Source organism: Chaetodon auriga, chromosome 15 (assembly GCF_051107435.1).
Source record: "Chaetodon auriga isolate fChaAug3 chromosome 15, fChaAug3.hap1, whole genome shotgun sequence".
NCBI classification, from domain to species: Eukaryota; Metazoa; Chordata; class Actinopteri; order Chaetodontiformes; family Chaetodontidae; genus Chaetodon; species Chaetodon auriga.
Window position 1 is genome coordinate 6,588,783 of NC_135088.1, and position 16,412 is coordinate 6,605,194.

At 41.8% G+C, this 16,412-nt stretch overlaps 1 protein-coding gene across 1 annotated transcript; it reads left to right on the top strand.

The window, feature by feature from the left end:
- The first annotated feature begins 655 nt into the window (after nt 1-655).
- Nucleotides 656-7,746, top strand: c15h5orf15 (chromosome 15 C5orf15 homolog). Its single transcript, XM_076750784.1, has 3 exons — nt 656-788; nt 3,839-4,695; nt 5,413-7,746. Exons 1-3 carry the CDS (start codon nt 668-670, stop codon nt 5,545-5,547), a joined length of 1,113 nt encoding a protein of 370 aa, XP_076606899.1. The 5' UTR covers nt 656-667; the 3' UTR covers nt 5,548-7,746.
- The last annotated feature ends 8,666 nt before the right edge of the window (nt 7,747-16,412 follow it).

The following is a 16,412-nucleotide window of genomic DNA, read 5'->3' on the forward strand; positions in this document are numbered from 1 at the left end:
AAACGTACCTTGTATTGTTTTATCATCTTAATATTTCATGACCTATCCTAATTTTATGATCATAAGCACAGCTGATGTTGTGTTGCTCAACTGATGGCGTGTTTCAGAGGCATGAAAATTTGGACTTGGGGTGTCTCGAGACCCAAGCTTTTGAACATTTAGTAGATTTTCATTCACTCCGTAGCTGCGATTGTTGTTGCCAATATGTATATATTTCATGAAGCATCACCTCTCCCAAATCCATAATAAATTAGTCTAACTTAAGTTTCAGAGTTTCATTGAGGTCTAATTGACCCCGACTAAAGTGGGTTTACTCTGTCAGGGAGTGAGTTTTTGGCAAACAAGAGGAAAATGAATTTGTTATCATCATTATATATTATTACGTGTAGCAGTGGAGTTTGTGGACCATAAACAATAAGTACAGCCAGTGTTATTACTACTAATGGAAAATTCAGTTCCACTTAATTTTTTTAGCGCGTTTACAGCATTTGATAAACAAGTATATCAGGTGACACAGAACTAGGAGCATCTCAGACTCAGACCACATGCGTCCGTTTTTCCTAAATGTGACTCACTCACACACACATTCAGTCACTCTCACACACCCACTCAGACGCTGCGTGTTGCTAATGCTAAACCACTCCTCTTCAGTTACTCACGCATCAACATGGCGACGTGCTGGAAGATGGGGCGAAGCAGGAGAAACATTTGTGCTCTTTCTCTGGTTATTTTCCTCCAGCTGTTAGCCAGCGGCTGCCTGTCAGCTCCGGCAAACATCGCTACGCAAGGTATGTCATATTTCTGAGAAGTATCTAAGACTATGGCTGTTTTTTAACCATTCAACCGGACCGCTAGTTAGCTAGCTAGCGTCCGGTAGCTAACGTTACTACCGCAAACTGGCTAGTACGTCATGTTAGCAACCTCGGTGTCAGGTGAGAGGGACGATGAAAGGCTGCCTTTATATGCCGAGAAAGTCATAAAGCAGTCTTTCTATAACTCGAGTCGTGTTAAAGTATTACAGTACACTTCAACAAAGTGATTTACCAAGTATAAGGAGTTATGTGAGGCTTTGAATGCGGACGTCCTGTTTTGAAACGGAACGTTATCCGTCGCGAGGCTGTAAGTTGAAACAAAGTTGAAACGTTTCAACGTTAACGTCAACCCGTTTAAACGTTATTTTTGGACATTTATTTCAATGCTAAAATTGTACAAAGTTCCCTTGTTTTGTTCTCAACAGTGGTGTAAGTCCCTGCAGTTTATAGACACAAGGTTCATAACAAGCGTCTCAAAATAAGGAAACAGGAAGTCGCATGTTTCTAATCCAACGTCAACCTTTCAACCATCGTAAGCTTATAGTGGATATAACGTTTAGTTCGACCAGTTAACTTAAATGTGTGTTATATGATAACCCCAGTTAAACTGGCATTGTAGTTAAGTGGCCCTCTGTGTGATGCCCCGCGGGGACTCCTGAGCAGCGATGATTTATGGTGGTCAGATAAAGTGACTCGGTCCAGATGTCCATGTCATATATTTGAGCTGTTAATTTACCCCCTGTCAGTCCAGTAGCCCCACAGCTCATTAAAGACAAACCTTTTGAAGTTTCCCATCAAGGAACAGGGAACACAGCAAAGGCTGTAAAATTGCTCTCAATGGCAGGGTCTGTTATGCATAAATGGACTTTGACTGCAAACTGTTTAGAGAAGGTCAGGTCAGTGGTGTTGATTTCATGCTACTGGGTGGTTGGGCAGCTGTCAGGTTGTACCATTGTGTTTGCTGGGAAAACTCAAGTGTCTGGCCTATTTTGTCTTCATGATATAACAGCGACACGCCATCATCATCATCACCATTTTCACTCAGGCAGCTTATCTGTACATGCATCATTGTGCTAAAACTATATACAGACACAGACTGTTAGTTGGAACAAGAATGTTAATGAGTGGGCTATTTTCTCTAGAAAGTATTTCCAGGAAACATGTATGCAGAAAGATCAAATGCATTCGTCCTGTGTATGTGATGGGGAGGCCATGCCTATCAAGATTTGTCACGCAAGTCTTGTGATCTATTAGTCGTAGAGCTTTTCTCTACAAAATACCTTTGTAGCCTACAAGAAGATCACAATCTACTACAACATGTACTGACATAATAATAATAATAATAATAATACACATTTTTAAGTTACTCAAACTCTCATTTTTGGTATTGATTCATGGAATTCTGTCTTGACATATCATTTATGTGCTGTCCTTATACTACTACTATATATAAACCTTTTGTATTAATCCTTGTGTGTCACAGAAAATCTTGGGAGGCAGTCAAAAAAAAAGTCTATGCAGAGGGAGGATGACCATAACTTGATCAGCAAGTAACTTGCAAAATATTTACTTATTTTGAAATGCAAACAGCAAAATGACAGCTGTGTAGTTGTCCATTTGTTTGGCAGACTGTGAGGCCAGCCTTAGCCAGAGTTTACCAGCATTAGTCTAGTGTTTGAATTAGTTTTTTTGGATCATACAAATATTGTACGAGTTTAAGAGCCAAAAGAGTGACCATCTAGCAAGAATGGAGGCATGTCCATTGCTTTTTAATGAGATATGTGATTTAAGGCAGCATCATAAACATACTTAAATATAAAGACATTTGTCAAGTGTGACCCAGCTGCTTAAGTCTTAAGCTTGAATATTCTACATGCTGTTTTGTGCAGCATAGCCTATAGCTGTTGCTGCCACAAGGATCTCCTGTTTAGTGATTATTTATGCTGGCCATGGCCATGTGTATGAATAGCCCGTTTGTTCTCTCTGGGATGTCTTACTCTGTGCTTCAAGTCTCCAGTGTTCTCCTCCCGTCCCTTCCTAAGCAACGCCTCCTACTCCCACAGGATGAAATAATGTTGACACTTGTTGGTTAAATAGTGTCATTGATTCCGGAAGGCTGGCAGGATACAGGAAACTGGGTTCAGCTTTCATTTAAAGACAGAGTCAGGAATAGCTGTAGAGATTCTTGAGAATGAAATTACTTCATTTTTTAGTGTGAAACTGAATTATTATGTGTTACGTGGCAACCTTTCTAAACAGGCTCAAAACATTGGAAAACATGGCTAACATGGGCGTATATTCACATCTGTCAGTCAGAAGATCCGTCAGTGTAATTGAGAGTAATGAAATGTGTCCAGTGCAGTGAATTACAACAAATTATATAGTGGGCTGACAACTGTGTAATTGTTGTCTCAAAACACAATATCTCATTGTCAGCAGTGATCAGGGGATTAGAGCAAGCTGTAAGAGAATGCATGTTTTCACACAGTCACAAAAAGAAGCTGCTGTTAAATACAAATATCCACTCTGCAGTCAGAAAAACATGCCAGTATTTGTAAGAGGAATGCTCAGAGGCATATGACTCTGACGAACCGGACAATGTGGAAATGATTCTCAATGGTTCCAGTCATCAATTCCCATCCTTAAGGGTGGTTGTATGACATTATGGATGTCTGTAGCAAGAGAACACATTCCATTCAGAACTGACAGAACATGCATTTTGTGTTATTTCCTAAATTGACTCAGTGTGCTGGAGTTATCAGTGTGTCCCTTTGAATGAAAGTGTAGCTCTCAAAATAATTTGAAATTGAGAAATCAGACTGAATTTGGACTCATTGTATGTTTAGCAGCTTGACTCAGAGAGTGGTCAGTAGAATACCCCTCCTTGATTGAAAATATATATTGTCTTCATTATTCAAACATCTCAAGTTGACATATGTAGTTGTTTAAGGAGTATTTATTCAACCTTTTTGTCACCTAATATATAATGTCTTACATTGTTATTCCCTTTTACTTGACCTTGCCAGTCGACAATCAGGGGGGAAATGCATCTCAAAATTCTACTGTGGCCGCTGTGAGCGAGGATGCAGGTCACACAGAGCCTTCTTCACCTGTACAAAGTCCAGCTTTACCAGATCCCAAGAACTCTGCAGCACCTGCTGGCAATGCCTCCACAGCAACAGACACAAAGGATCATAAAGAAAACCCCACAGCAGTCATTCATCCAAAAGCATCTAAAGGGGGAACATATCCAGTCACCATCATTGATACCTCTGATCTGCTGCAAGTATCTGTCAACAATGGGCCCGCAGACCCAGCTGTGGCAAATGGCAATCCAGCCACAGTGGAAGCAACAGATGGACCTGCTGCTTCTGAAACCATTTCACCCTCTACTACAGTAGCTCCCTCCACCTCTGCCAAAGCCCCTGAACCAGCCAAATCCGTAACGCAAGAGCCAGAAGCAACCAACTCCGACTCCGACTCCAAATCCAACTCCGACTCCAAACCCTCCAATGCACTGAACCCAACTACAGTGCAGGACACTGACCCAGAGCTGCTGCCCACCACTGACAAAGTACCAGCCCTTCACAGTGATCTCGAAAACTACACAGATGAGGGTGATGACGACGAGGATGACGACGAAGACGGTACCTACGGGGAGAGTGATGATGGTGAGAGCATCGACAACGCATATGAAAGCAATGACGACGGCAAAGACCAGGCTGTGAACAGGCTGCAGCAGGCAGATGGGATGGAGCTGACAAATTTAAAGGCCCCAGACAGTTACAGCACAGAGGACGAGGACTCTCACTTCTTCTTTCATCTGGTCATCCTGGCTTTCCTGGTGGCAATCGTTTACATCACCTATCACAACAAGAGGAAGGTGAGTGTTGTTATGACGGCAGCTAGGTGACCGCTCTGGATGTACAAGCCAGAGGTGATGATGCAGTGTTGTTTGCACAGGGCTGATATTATGTCAGCAGTAATTTGTGATAGTTGTGGAGATGCCGTCTTATTTCTGTTAAGCGCAAAGGTAACATTCCTGTACTCATGAACGAATTCATAAAAAGAAAATTAATCACCAACAGTTTTTAGTACAGAGCCTGAGAGTTCACCCTGGACTTGGAGACCTTGCACTGGAATTGCTGCATTCATCTTTCTAAAAGTAGAAAAAACTAGATGTAGGAGTGTAACAATGAGCGTTTTTCTCTGCAGCACGACAAATAAAAGAAGTACTTCACAGACTTTGAACAAAATGCTTGGTGGTTCGTTGTATTCAGCATGAGTGCTGCTGAATATATGATTATATGATCACATGGGGAAGACAGCATACAGATTCTTTTTTCTTTGTTTCTTTCTTTCTAGAGGCACAAGATCTTTCTCTGTTGAATCTGTAGAGGAAGGTTTTATATTATATATTATGCTGGCCACATGTAAATTTGGGTTTTACAGCTGAAGTAAGGAGTCCAATTATGGAGTCTTTCATCTTTTCTGCTAGCCTGTCAACCAAGAAGTAATTTTACTTGATCAGCACTTTTACATCTATGAGATTAATTTGATTTCCATCTGCATTTCGCTTCTTCTTTGCCCTTCTTTTCAGATCTTCCTCCTGGCTCAGAGCCGACGCTGGAAAGACGGCCTATGTTCCCGCAACACCGTGGAGTATCACCGCCTGGACCAAAACGTCAACGAGGCCATGCCGTCCCTCAAGATGACCCGAGACTACATCTTTTGATCGGCGTTTTGAAGAACATTAAGTCCAGACCTGCGCAGAACCAGTTGGCCTTCCTGCCTGGCCAGTGGCGTTGTTGACATGCTGTGCTTTGTCATGGAGCTTGATTGATGCTTTCTCTTGCTTTACAGGCCAAGTGGAGAGCAGGGGCTGTGATGTGTTTGAGGTAGAAATATGTTTGGTCAGGACATTTTTTTGTTGTCTGCACAGAGAGATTTTTACTGTTTATCGTATTTGTTATATAATTTGGATGTTACTCGTCATTTTTTTTCTAAATTAACTTCTTGGGATTTAATATATTGGTTTGTTTAGGGGTCTAATATCTGTCTTTTTTTTGGAGTGTTTCAGCCTTACAGTCTTTTTACGGTCTTAATATGTTTAATACTTGCTTTAAGAATAGGAAGAATTACATGTTAATGTAACTTAGGTCATAATATAATACTTCATTATGGCAGTCGATTATATACCCCAAGATCAATAATAGATTTTTCTCTCAGCAGTTAGCCAAGATATGAATTGGCACAGAAGGCATTTGCTTTTCAAAGCACTTGTTGTGTCATGCGTACTTTTGTATTGTAAAGGTGTGAGTATGCAAAAAAACAAAACAAAAAAACAGCAATCTAGCAGAAGCTGATACATATGTAAATATGCCGTCATACCAGAAATGGTCCACCGCTCATGTTGAAATGGTCTGTCTGTCATGCACCTGACTCTAAGTAAAGTACTGTACACTAGGGGAGAGCTTACCAACGGTTCGGTGATGCTACGCTGAGCCGGCGTAGTTTGTCTGCTTGGTTGAACTCACACTAGCTGTTGAGCTCTCCTCGCAGGACTTTGGACTCTCAACCGTCGGCCTCTGCTCGAGGTGGTGGAAATAAGTTTGTTTTATTGCCCCAATTTGTTGTTGCAGTCTTCTTGCACTTCCTGTATATTACCATGGTTTGTTGTACATCGGATCTTTTGTAACAAAACCACTTCCACAATACTGAAGTCGCGCCCCTTTTTGGAACTAACTCCTCCACCGCGGAGCCGGTAGCGATGTTACTTTCACTTTAAGCCATACTTGTGGTGTAACGGTATGATGTCACTATGTCAAAAAGTCAGAACATTTCCATTATCACGATATGAAAATATTGTGAGCACTATCATACGGCACCCCCTACTGTACAGTATACAGTGAAACACTGGGAAAATTGATTTCAGTATATAAAGCTGCAATATTCCCCAGTGTGCAATGTGAAGTTAATCAGACCATTTTTTTTAATCGATGGAAGATATCACATTTCACAGAAATTTGAAAATGTAGTTTTCAGCTCTTTCACCTTCACCTGTGTTTCCTGTGGCACCTGCAGAAATTGCATAAAAGCCTTTTCATTTGACATTATGTGAGGGATGTAAGATTCCCTTCACAGGCTGGGAAACCCAGCTGCACATTAAGCACCGCGTCAGAGAGGGTGACGACCCTTCAGCTGACGAGTCTGTTCATGTGCTCAAGCCATTTAAATGAAGACAGATACTGTATATTGATCAGGTTAGAATGTACTAATATAATGTATGGAAGAAGCTTTTATTGCCAGACCTTTTTCTTGTTCATCAGTTTATATTTGTCTAATATGATACCTCTTCGACTGCCCAGATTTTGCTATGCAGAAATCCTGGGGCTGGCCCTCTTTGCTTTATGACTTCGGTGAAGTCTCTGTCAGTCATCTCTAGTCTTCATTGTAATGGCTGTGTTCCCTCATGCTCACACAGAGCTTTTCAGTTTTAGTTACTTCCCGTGAGAGTACAGTTTGGTGGACTAGTATCTTTGTTCATCAGAGGTTTTGCACGGTCGGTGTGGCCCGATGTTCACATGAACACCAAAAAGAAAAAGAAAAAACAAAACGAGAGCAGACCGCGTAGTTTTTGTCTCCACCCTTCATCACAGCCACATGTGTTTTGCCTTCGACTGAAATGCCATAACTGCCACATGAATCAACGTATTTGTTATCTCTTGTCGCCTTCAGCCAGTTTTCAGCTGTCATGTCTGTATGCAAGATACACAGCGGGTAGATAGATAATGCGATTTGCACTGTGCTGATCAGTCCTACTAGAATATGAGGGGAGGTGTCCCGCGTTAAGATGATGAAGCAACACTGCTCTTGCAATCAACTGTAGAAAATGTACAATCTTTTTTTTTGTCAATAAAGCACAAATTGTGTACAGAGTCCCTCCTGTGTCTTTTTTTGTGATGATGCTCTTATTCTGTCGGATTAAGAAAGTATTTACATCACAGAGTCTTGTGTTGTCCAGCTCTTTTTGCACTGGACGTCCAGCATGCCTTCACTCACTTTGATCTCCTTGGATTGTAATAGGCTCAGAGGTTGTATCTTTTCGTTGCGACGACCGCATGCTGAGCTGAAAATTTGTGGTTTGAATTGGTGATATATTTGCAAGGCTAGAAGTTGAAAGGGCATTTAGAGTTTCTCCATTTAGCAAAAGCTGAAGTCTACGTTCTCTGCAAAATACCATATTTTCTACATTAGATGCACTTTTTAAACTTAACTAACTGATTAAAATGAGGGACTGCTGAACGCTGTCTGAGATGAACTGACACACAAAGGCAGACTCCAATGTCACCACAGCCAAAACTTAAAATAAGTAACTTCACCACAAGGAGGCAGTATGTCCACACAAATAAGTGATCAGATAAACCCAGGCCTTTGAGTTGTCACATTTTCTACTGTGGACTTTAACAAATTGAATGATGGTGGACTGTTACCACATACAGCGTAAGATACAAGGCAGCAAGCATGTACGAGTGTAACTGACTCCACATCAAAATGCTGCCTGAGCAAATAAAAATGTAATTTTGAAACTGTTTTTCCACGGCTTTTCCTCTCAGCATGACACAAATAACGTATCAGCATAATAAAAGGGAATCCGAGCTGAAAAACTTCCAACGCTTCTATACTTTTTCTAATGATGCGCGGTGGGAACCATATGTGCCAGGATTACCGAGAATCTCTCAGAAACACCAAAGGGAGGAAAACTGAGCCTCTCGTACTCAGAATCTTTAATGTCACACAACAACGCTGAGATGGATTTTCAGGACAGCACGAAGTCTGAGAAGTTTATCGCGGCATGTCTGTGTTTTAAAGCTGTTAAACAGCACAGAGTGACAGGACGGAAGGAAGCAGAGAGAAGTTGGACATGCGTATCTTCCAACATCTTGTTTGATTAATGGCTGCCGCAGTCTGTCCCTGCAGCAGAATTAGTCCTGATGCACTACGGACCTACAGTGAAACATATCACCTGATCAGAAACCAACAAATCCCTCTTAAATCATTCACACGACAGAAAAGCTCTTAATCCAAGCTACAGTATGTTGGATAAGTTACTCACTTTAAAAGCATTAACTATTTCATATTCAAGATCACACTCAAAGGAGGTGATCTTGATTACGTGAGCAAAGATATTCGACTGAGCATGATTTTGTTAGAAATATAGTTTTAGGGTGGAATCCCTCTGCTGGTGTTAACATGGTATGATGATTTAAACTGAGGCTGGATTGGTTTTAAGCATACAGTTAGTATGTATTAACCTGTTTAAAATGGCTCCTCTGTGTCTGTATGGAAAGGTGTGTGAAAGGTCACAGGTTTGACCCCTTTGTGTCAAAACATCTGTTTTCCAGCTGCTCTTACCTGCTCATTCATCACAAGCGGCGCTGCGTAAAAGCATCTGCCAGCTCCCTTAAAATGTAAAACCCGCGGATGAAAAAAAGCAGGGAGTGATGGCTGCTGGGTGCGTGTCATCAGCAGATAAGATAACCAGGCTTTGTGGATATTTGTACAAAGTTATGCCAGGCGAATCTATCTGAGAGACAGCAGCAAATGAAATCTACCAGCCGGAAAAACTCACAGCTACTTTTGATCGCTGAAGGGTGAAGATCGTGACAGTGGTTATCCAGTAGCTTTTGAAAAGGGTTTTCTGACATTCATAAGAAATTTCTCATGAGACAAACATGCTTCAGTTGAGGTTCCTAAAAAAATCTGAAGGGTGAAACTCATTTTAGAGCCCGATCAGGCTGATTTTTTATGACCTTCGCTTATAAAATAGCAATATTTTTATGCACAGTCGGAATCGTAAATTAATATTCTTTGATGGTCTTCATGTATGAACTTGCTCCCTGAGTGGAAGTAATATATTGTGACAGGAATGCAGGTAGCTACAAGATGCGTTCAAGTACTCCAAACAAATCCGAGTGCCATGGCTTAAACAGCTGCAGCTTTACTGTCTGAAAGTTCTTCCTTCCTGCTCTGAGACAGATCACTCACTTCTTCCCATGGTAACCAGGAAACAACTGGCAAAGCAATAACAGCAACCTAAAGCACTTGGCTTTATGGGAATTATTCACACAGCTGGAAAACATCTTCGACCAATCGGGTTGCTTGTGTGAAACTATCCATCAAGGACAATTCTGACCAATATCGACTGATCTGGCTTCTCTGTAATAATTTCTGTATTTTCAGCATCTGATGGATTAGGACGGTCCGCCTTTTTATAACCTCATTCCATCAGGCATCCGGCTTTCACAGAGACGCCAATATATTGAGCGTCAGGAGACCTGGAGGTAGAGCAGATAAAACAGTTGGGTTAAGGCCAGAGCTTATCAAAGCACATGCTGTAGTGATCAGATCATGTGATCTGGCCTATTAGCTGCCTCCTCACAGCGAGAGGTCAGTGGGAAGACTCGCGCTGTGGTGTGTTTCTGCAGCACTGGACTGCATCGCCAACCCTCTGCCCACCGGATACTGTTTGTACAATAAGCGTCTGGTGTGTTTTATGCTCAGGGATGGAAAAATCAGTAGTAGGAGGCAGCACAATTAAGTCAATTCAGCAACTGGACATCCATAAAAAAGTTTATTGTATCTGGTCTAGCGCATGATATTGTGCTCTCACTGCAACACCTGGTGTTGATTGAAGGAACTTTGAAGGTACAACAGGAAGAAATATAATGATGTCATTTATAGGGACTGTGGGATTATTATTTTTCAGGAGGGAAAGTAAATGAGTGTCTGTCTTCGCTCATCAAATCACATCAAGATGCCCTTGACCCCCACATGATCCCATTTAGCCAGTCAGCAGCCACCAGTAATACACCGCGGTTCAGCCTGCAGCTACCAGGTGTGAACGTGTGTCAAGAGGTTGTAAAAAAAATCCTCACAATCTTCTCAACCCTGGACTGATTGAGGCAAAAGCTTCTAATTAAACAAGAAGATGCGAATAAAAACAGGATAAAAATCTGACGTCATATCGTGAATAGCCAAAAAGACTATTTTTTTCTGTGCAGTAATAAAATATCTTTCTCATTAAACAATTTAAAGCAGTTTCGGCATCAACATTGTGTCACATATACTTTATATATATTTAAAATACTGAGTGCAATATTCTGTGCAGTGCATGGTGTTATGAGGTTCATGAAGCAATCATGAAGGATCAAAACACCAACAACACCTGTAGTCACGAAAGACTGACATGTTGTTAACGTGTCTCATGATGACATTTCTAAGTGTTGCTGGAGTTGTGCAATATCCTGTGTTATAGCACCCAGTGCCAAGTGTTACCTGAGTAATAGTCAGGTGACTGTTGGAGTGACGATGGGGTGAGTTGGCTTTGTTGAGAAGAGCTTCCAGGTCAACAGGAGGATCAGAAGATGTGCACTCACATCTGAAGGTGTGACACACGTCAACACTCATGGTCGAAGCACATTTGCTGCTAATCATGAAAATAACCACAGATGAACTGTAGGAACAAGGTGTTGGGAGGCTTTCCGCTGCACCTTCCTCTTTGGGATGCCACAAATTGGACAAAACAATGGAAGCTCTTGGAGTCTCTGTTTTCCTGGATGGACTGGGATTCATTCAAGCTTTCACACGTTTGATTGCATTTCAAGCAAGGGAAGGGAAAATGCGAGCAGAAAAAGTGGCAGCTGCTTTCTTCCTTACCTTTGTGAACTTGTGGAGTGTCTGGGTTTCTTTGGCAGCTTCCTTTATATTTAATTCCTATCTGAGTGTTTCATAGCCCAGGGTCTCCCAGGAGCTGCACATAATATATCCACAGTCCAGCCTTTATGTTTTCTCCATTTGGTTTTATCTCTCAGAGTTTTTTTCCTCCGTGTTGACAAAGCTTAACCACCCTTGTTCTTTATCTTCTGCTCGGCTGGCATTAAGAGAGGAGCCTCTTGCTTTTCTGTCTGCAGAAAGAAAGTACAGGGGCCATCGTCTTTATGGTTGGAGAGGGGAGAAGCTCAGCGACATGCTGGAGAAATGACCGGGGCCTCGCAGAAAGATAGAAAAGAGCAAGCACAGGTATCCAATTGGAAAAATGGATTGTGCAGCACATACAGGACAGTATTATGAGAGGAAAGAAAAGGAAAGAAACTTGAAAATATGCGTATGGTGTGTGTGATACTTGTGAGTGCGTCCTTCGTCACCCTCTCTCTTCATGCCTCTGTCCTTCTCAGGTCCGCTAATGCAGCACGGGGAAACGATGCACTTTGGCGGCCCCAAGTGGCAACTGAACAAAACTGTTGCATTTTTTTTGGTAAAGTTTGAAGGTCTTAGAAACTGAGAGCTCCTGGGATCCAGACATGTTTTTCTTAATGGGTGAAACTGATCAATATGAGCTCCTATTAGTGACTATACAACATCAACATTTTCAACATTTTCAGGCTGCGCGAGTTCGAAAATGGGAAATGATTTGCAAGTTGAAAACTTTTGAAGTGAAGTTTCAAGGATGTAAACACAGGCTGACAAAAAGCTTTTTGGATTTGAATAATCATTTTTTGGAGCCTTGTTGTTTGCACGTAGTGCAGCAACATTTTGGTTGACTGTTAAGTTGTTGACAGCATTATTTAACAGTTGAATAAAGACTTTTACAGTCCTGATTTAAAAAAAAAGCTGTAAAAGCATTTTCAAACAAATATTGTTTACAGACGGTTTTACAAAGTGTTTCTGAGCCCACGCAGTAACATCCTTTATACGATCATGTGTTCTCAAAGTGGTGCACCTCGCTCCATCCTCGCTTGTGAACCTGTTTACCTGTGGAATAAGTATTATGACAAATTAACTGATACACAGAAAAAACAAGTGTAGTCTGCTGTTAGTGGGTTCTCCAAGGTGTCAGGATACATAATGCACATGCTGGGTGAGGTCAGTTCATTTTGCCCCCTTGTGGTGGACTTTGGCCTTGATTTTCACACACCAGGCTCCTCGATTGCTAACAAGCTAGCGGCTGAAAAAAGGCAGGCGTGTGCTGGGTAAGCCAACACAATGAACAGTCATTTTAAACATCTCTATCTGCAAAACAGACGTTTGAAGTGCACCTGTCCCCTCAGGCAGAAGACTGAAACCTGCAGCGTAAAGCGTTGATGTTTTAATTTTTTCTCCTTATTAGATGCTTCATTCTGTCGGCTGTTTAAAGTCCTCTTCAAAGTTCTTGTCACAGTCTACCTCACGCTGTTTTTTTTTTTTTTCCCCTTCCTCTTCCTCCTCCTGCACGCTGAACATGTTATCAGTCCTTGTCATTTGTCTTTTTCATCTGGATCTTTTCTCCACTCGAGGGAGTTATTCCATCCATCAAACCAGGATCCAAAAACTCTTGACTTTTAAATGTTCGACTGTGTCAGCCTTCCTCTCAGACGGGCTTGGATCTGAGCATTTCATTTCTGTCTTATTTTGCCTCTCTGTCTCTCTCTCCTCCTCCCGTTTCTCGATCAGTCTGCCTCCTGCCTCTCTGCGAGTCTTTATCCTCCGTTCTCTCTCTCTCTCCTTCACTCATGCGTCACACTTCTCAGCCGTGTCTCAATCTCATATCCCTCTCACCGCTTTGCTGTTGCCACTTTGATCTTCCTCTCCCAGCCTCTGATAAGCAGCCTGTTTGGCGGGTCTAAGTGTATGTGTGTGTGTATTTTTAGGTATGTCTCCTTTGCATTAATTGGCCCTCCTGTATTTGGTTTTGCTTGCACAGTATTTCTCGCAGGCTTTGGAGGAAACGTCCTCATCCTGTTATCCTCTGGCTATAAGAGATTCCTGCCTGGGGCCTTTCAAACATGGACTTTTCTGACAGGAAGAGAAGTCGGAAGCTGAGTCTTTGCTGAGGACGATGAACACATTTTTGAGATTGTTCTGTTGGAGATTTGACATGCTGTTCGTAGATAATTAACACCAATACTTCTATGTCATTTACTTACACCAATGTCTCTCTCCAGCTCAGTCTTAATTAGCATAGATTTTGTAAAGAACCTGGTTAGTTGTCACTTCTTGACTCGTTTATTTGTGTTATTATTGTTCTGGAATGAAAAAAATAAAGCAAAACAACACTGAAAAGTGTTAAAATGATAAGAGAAAGCTGCTTGACTTCACAGGTACGCATTAACTTTAATTTGCCATCTGGTCAATGTCAACTGTTGTACAAACAGACACAGAAGTACACGCAGTCCTGATTTACTGCCAACATCCAAGCTAGCGTCTTTACAAAGCCACTTATACGGAGACAGTTATACGAAAGCCTTCAAAATGGTAAATGATTTGGTGGTGAAGTTGAAAACTATTGAATCAGCGGAGTGAAGTTTCAAGGATGTAAACATACGGTGACAAAAAGCTTTTTGGTTTTGAATAATCATCCAGCCTTGTTGTTTGCAAGTAGTGCAGCAACGTTTTGGTTGACTGTTAGGTTGTTGACAGCGTTATTTAACGGTGAAATAAGGAAAATGTTAATTTACTTTTACTGCTCTGACTCCAACAAAGTTGGGACGCTGTGTAAAACATAAAGACAGAATGAAAGCATTTGCAAACAAACTGTGTTTACAGGCGCTTTTATGAAGTGTTCCTGAGCCCGTGCAGTAACATCCTTTATACAATCATATGATCACAAAGAGGTGAGCCTCGCTCCAGCCTCGCTCGTGAACAGCCGAGCCTTTCATACTCAATCATGACACTATCACCTGTTACCAATTAACCTGTGGAGTGTTCAATCAGTGAAGCTGCTGAGGTAAAACACTGAATACATTGTCTTTGTGCTGTTTTCAGTGGCATGTATGTATCAAAAAGGATTAGCAAGTTATCACATTCTGTTTAATTTCTGTTTTGCACAGCGTCCCAGCTTTTTGGGGATCTTCTTACAGCAGTCTGTGTGGTGGTGTGTAGTGGACAACTAAGGTTTTACAAACCACTGTGAAGTGTTTTGGGGTCTGATAAGCCATTAATCAGTTATTCCAAGTGGACTGCCTGGATTGGGCTTGTTCTGAATCCACACTAACAGATGGTGCATTTACAGAGGTCTGTCTCCATACTCTGCAATTTTGTTTGCATCTTTTGCACACTCACATATGCCCATGTGTACGCGGGGAAACTTTACTGGGAAACAAATCAACGTGCCAGCGCAGGCAAAAGAGGAAGCAGAGTGTTCGCTTGCAAACATGGATGTAAACAATGCAGGTTCCAAAATATTAAAATCAGCTTTGCTCATGTTCTGTGAGGAAGGAAATGCATTTAAGATGTTTGTTAGGACAGCAGCAGAAACTTCACGGTGCAGCAGTCACTGGAGTGACTTTAGACTTTAAATCTTCCTTTTTAAATATTTCCTTTGACAGCTTTTCACAAACACACGGTGCATTAATCCAAATTAGACTGATATCTGACCTGTAGCCCAGATAAGACCTCAGTAAACAGGCTGTGACAGACCTGCGGTGGAAGAATTAAATCAAAACTAAAATGATAGTGAGGGCTATATTCCTTTAGCCCTCCGCACTCTGTGGTTCTGGGTAATTAAATAAACACACAAAGACCTCAAAGGCTTGAACACACACACACACACACACACACACACACACACACACACACACACACACACACACACACAGCAGACTCCTTTTCCGCCCCTGCAAACCTTTCCTGACGGTGGAGCGAGTCGGTGGTCTCATGTTGGATTGAATGTGTGCGTGTTTTGTAACTCACCGCAGGTCTTGAAGAGAGTTCATTACTTTTGAGAGGTAAGATCACCTTGTCACTCAGGTGTGAAATTTTGGCGATGAAATATTCACCCTGCTCTTAATGTATATTCACACCTTCCACCTGATGTGAAAGGGAGGGCAGGTTTGAGGGAATTAATTAGTGAAGGAGACAGTCATCAGAAGTGACAGCCTTCTGAAACAGAGAAAACTCATGTTACACCTGAAGCTACACCAAGCTAACAAATAACTTCCAGAAATCAAGAAAGTTATTGCTCACAGTGACACGCTGCACAAAATCCTGCCATCCAATCGATGTCTTCGGTTATTCAGTGCCGTGAAGTATCTTAATATCTATAAATCATTGCCACATTAATATTAAGTGTAATGATCAGCTACCTCACATCATTTCTGTTCTTTTCCTACTGTCACATGCTTTGATGTTTCAGTTTTTGCTGCTGGTATTCTTGTTTTTCTTGAGGTTTTTATTGATTTCATTGCATGTTTGTCTTACACGTGAGGCACTTTGTACATTTGCTGAGAACAGTTCTGTATATGTAAAGCTTATTATGATAATAAATGAGGTTGAGGCATGGAGAAAAACAAAGGGAGTCCCAATCAGCCGTTCTGGTGGGTGTCAGACTGAAGTGTGCGCACACACACACGCACACACACACACACACACACACACACACACACACACACACACACACACACACACACACTGCTGCAGTGTCTGTTCTTTGTACTGCATGCTGAACCCTCTCCTCGCCCTTTTGCTTCACTTTGATGAGGGCACCGTCGCTGCACAATGGAACAGACGGCACGGAGGATGAAGCTTTTCTGCGGCAGGAAAAGAGAGAGAACGAAAGTGAAG

What these genes read in the sequence shown, in the direction of transcription:
- c15h5orf15 (XM_076750784.1), top strand. Translation starts at nt 668, where the DNA reads ATGGCGACGTGCTGGAAGATGGGGCGAAGCAGGAGAAACATTTGTGCT. An exon ending in GGCAAACATCGCTACGCAAG is followed by an intron (nt 789 to 3,838) that starts GTATGTCATATT and finishes TGACCTTGCCAG; the next exon opens with TCGACAATCAGGGGGGAAAT. An exon ending in CCTATCACAACAAGAGGAAG is followed by an intron (nt 4,696 to 5,412) that starts GTGAGTGTTGTT and finishes CCTTCTTTTCAG; the next exon opens with ATCTTCCTCCTGGCTCAGAG.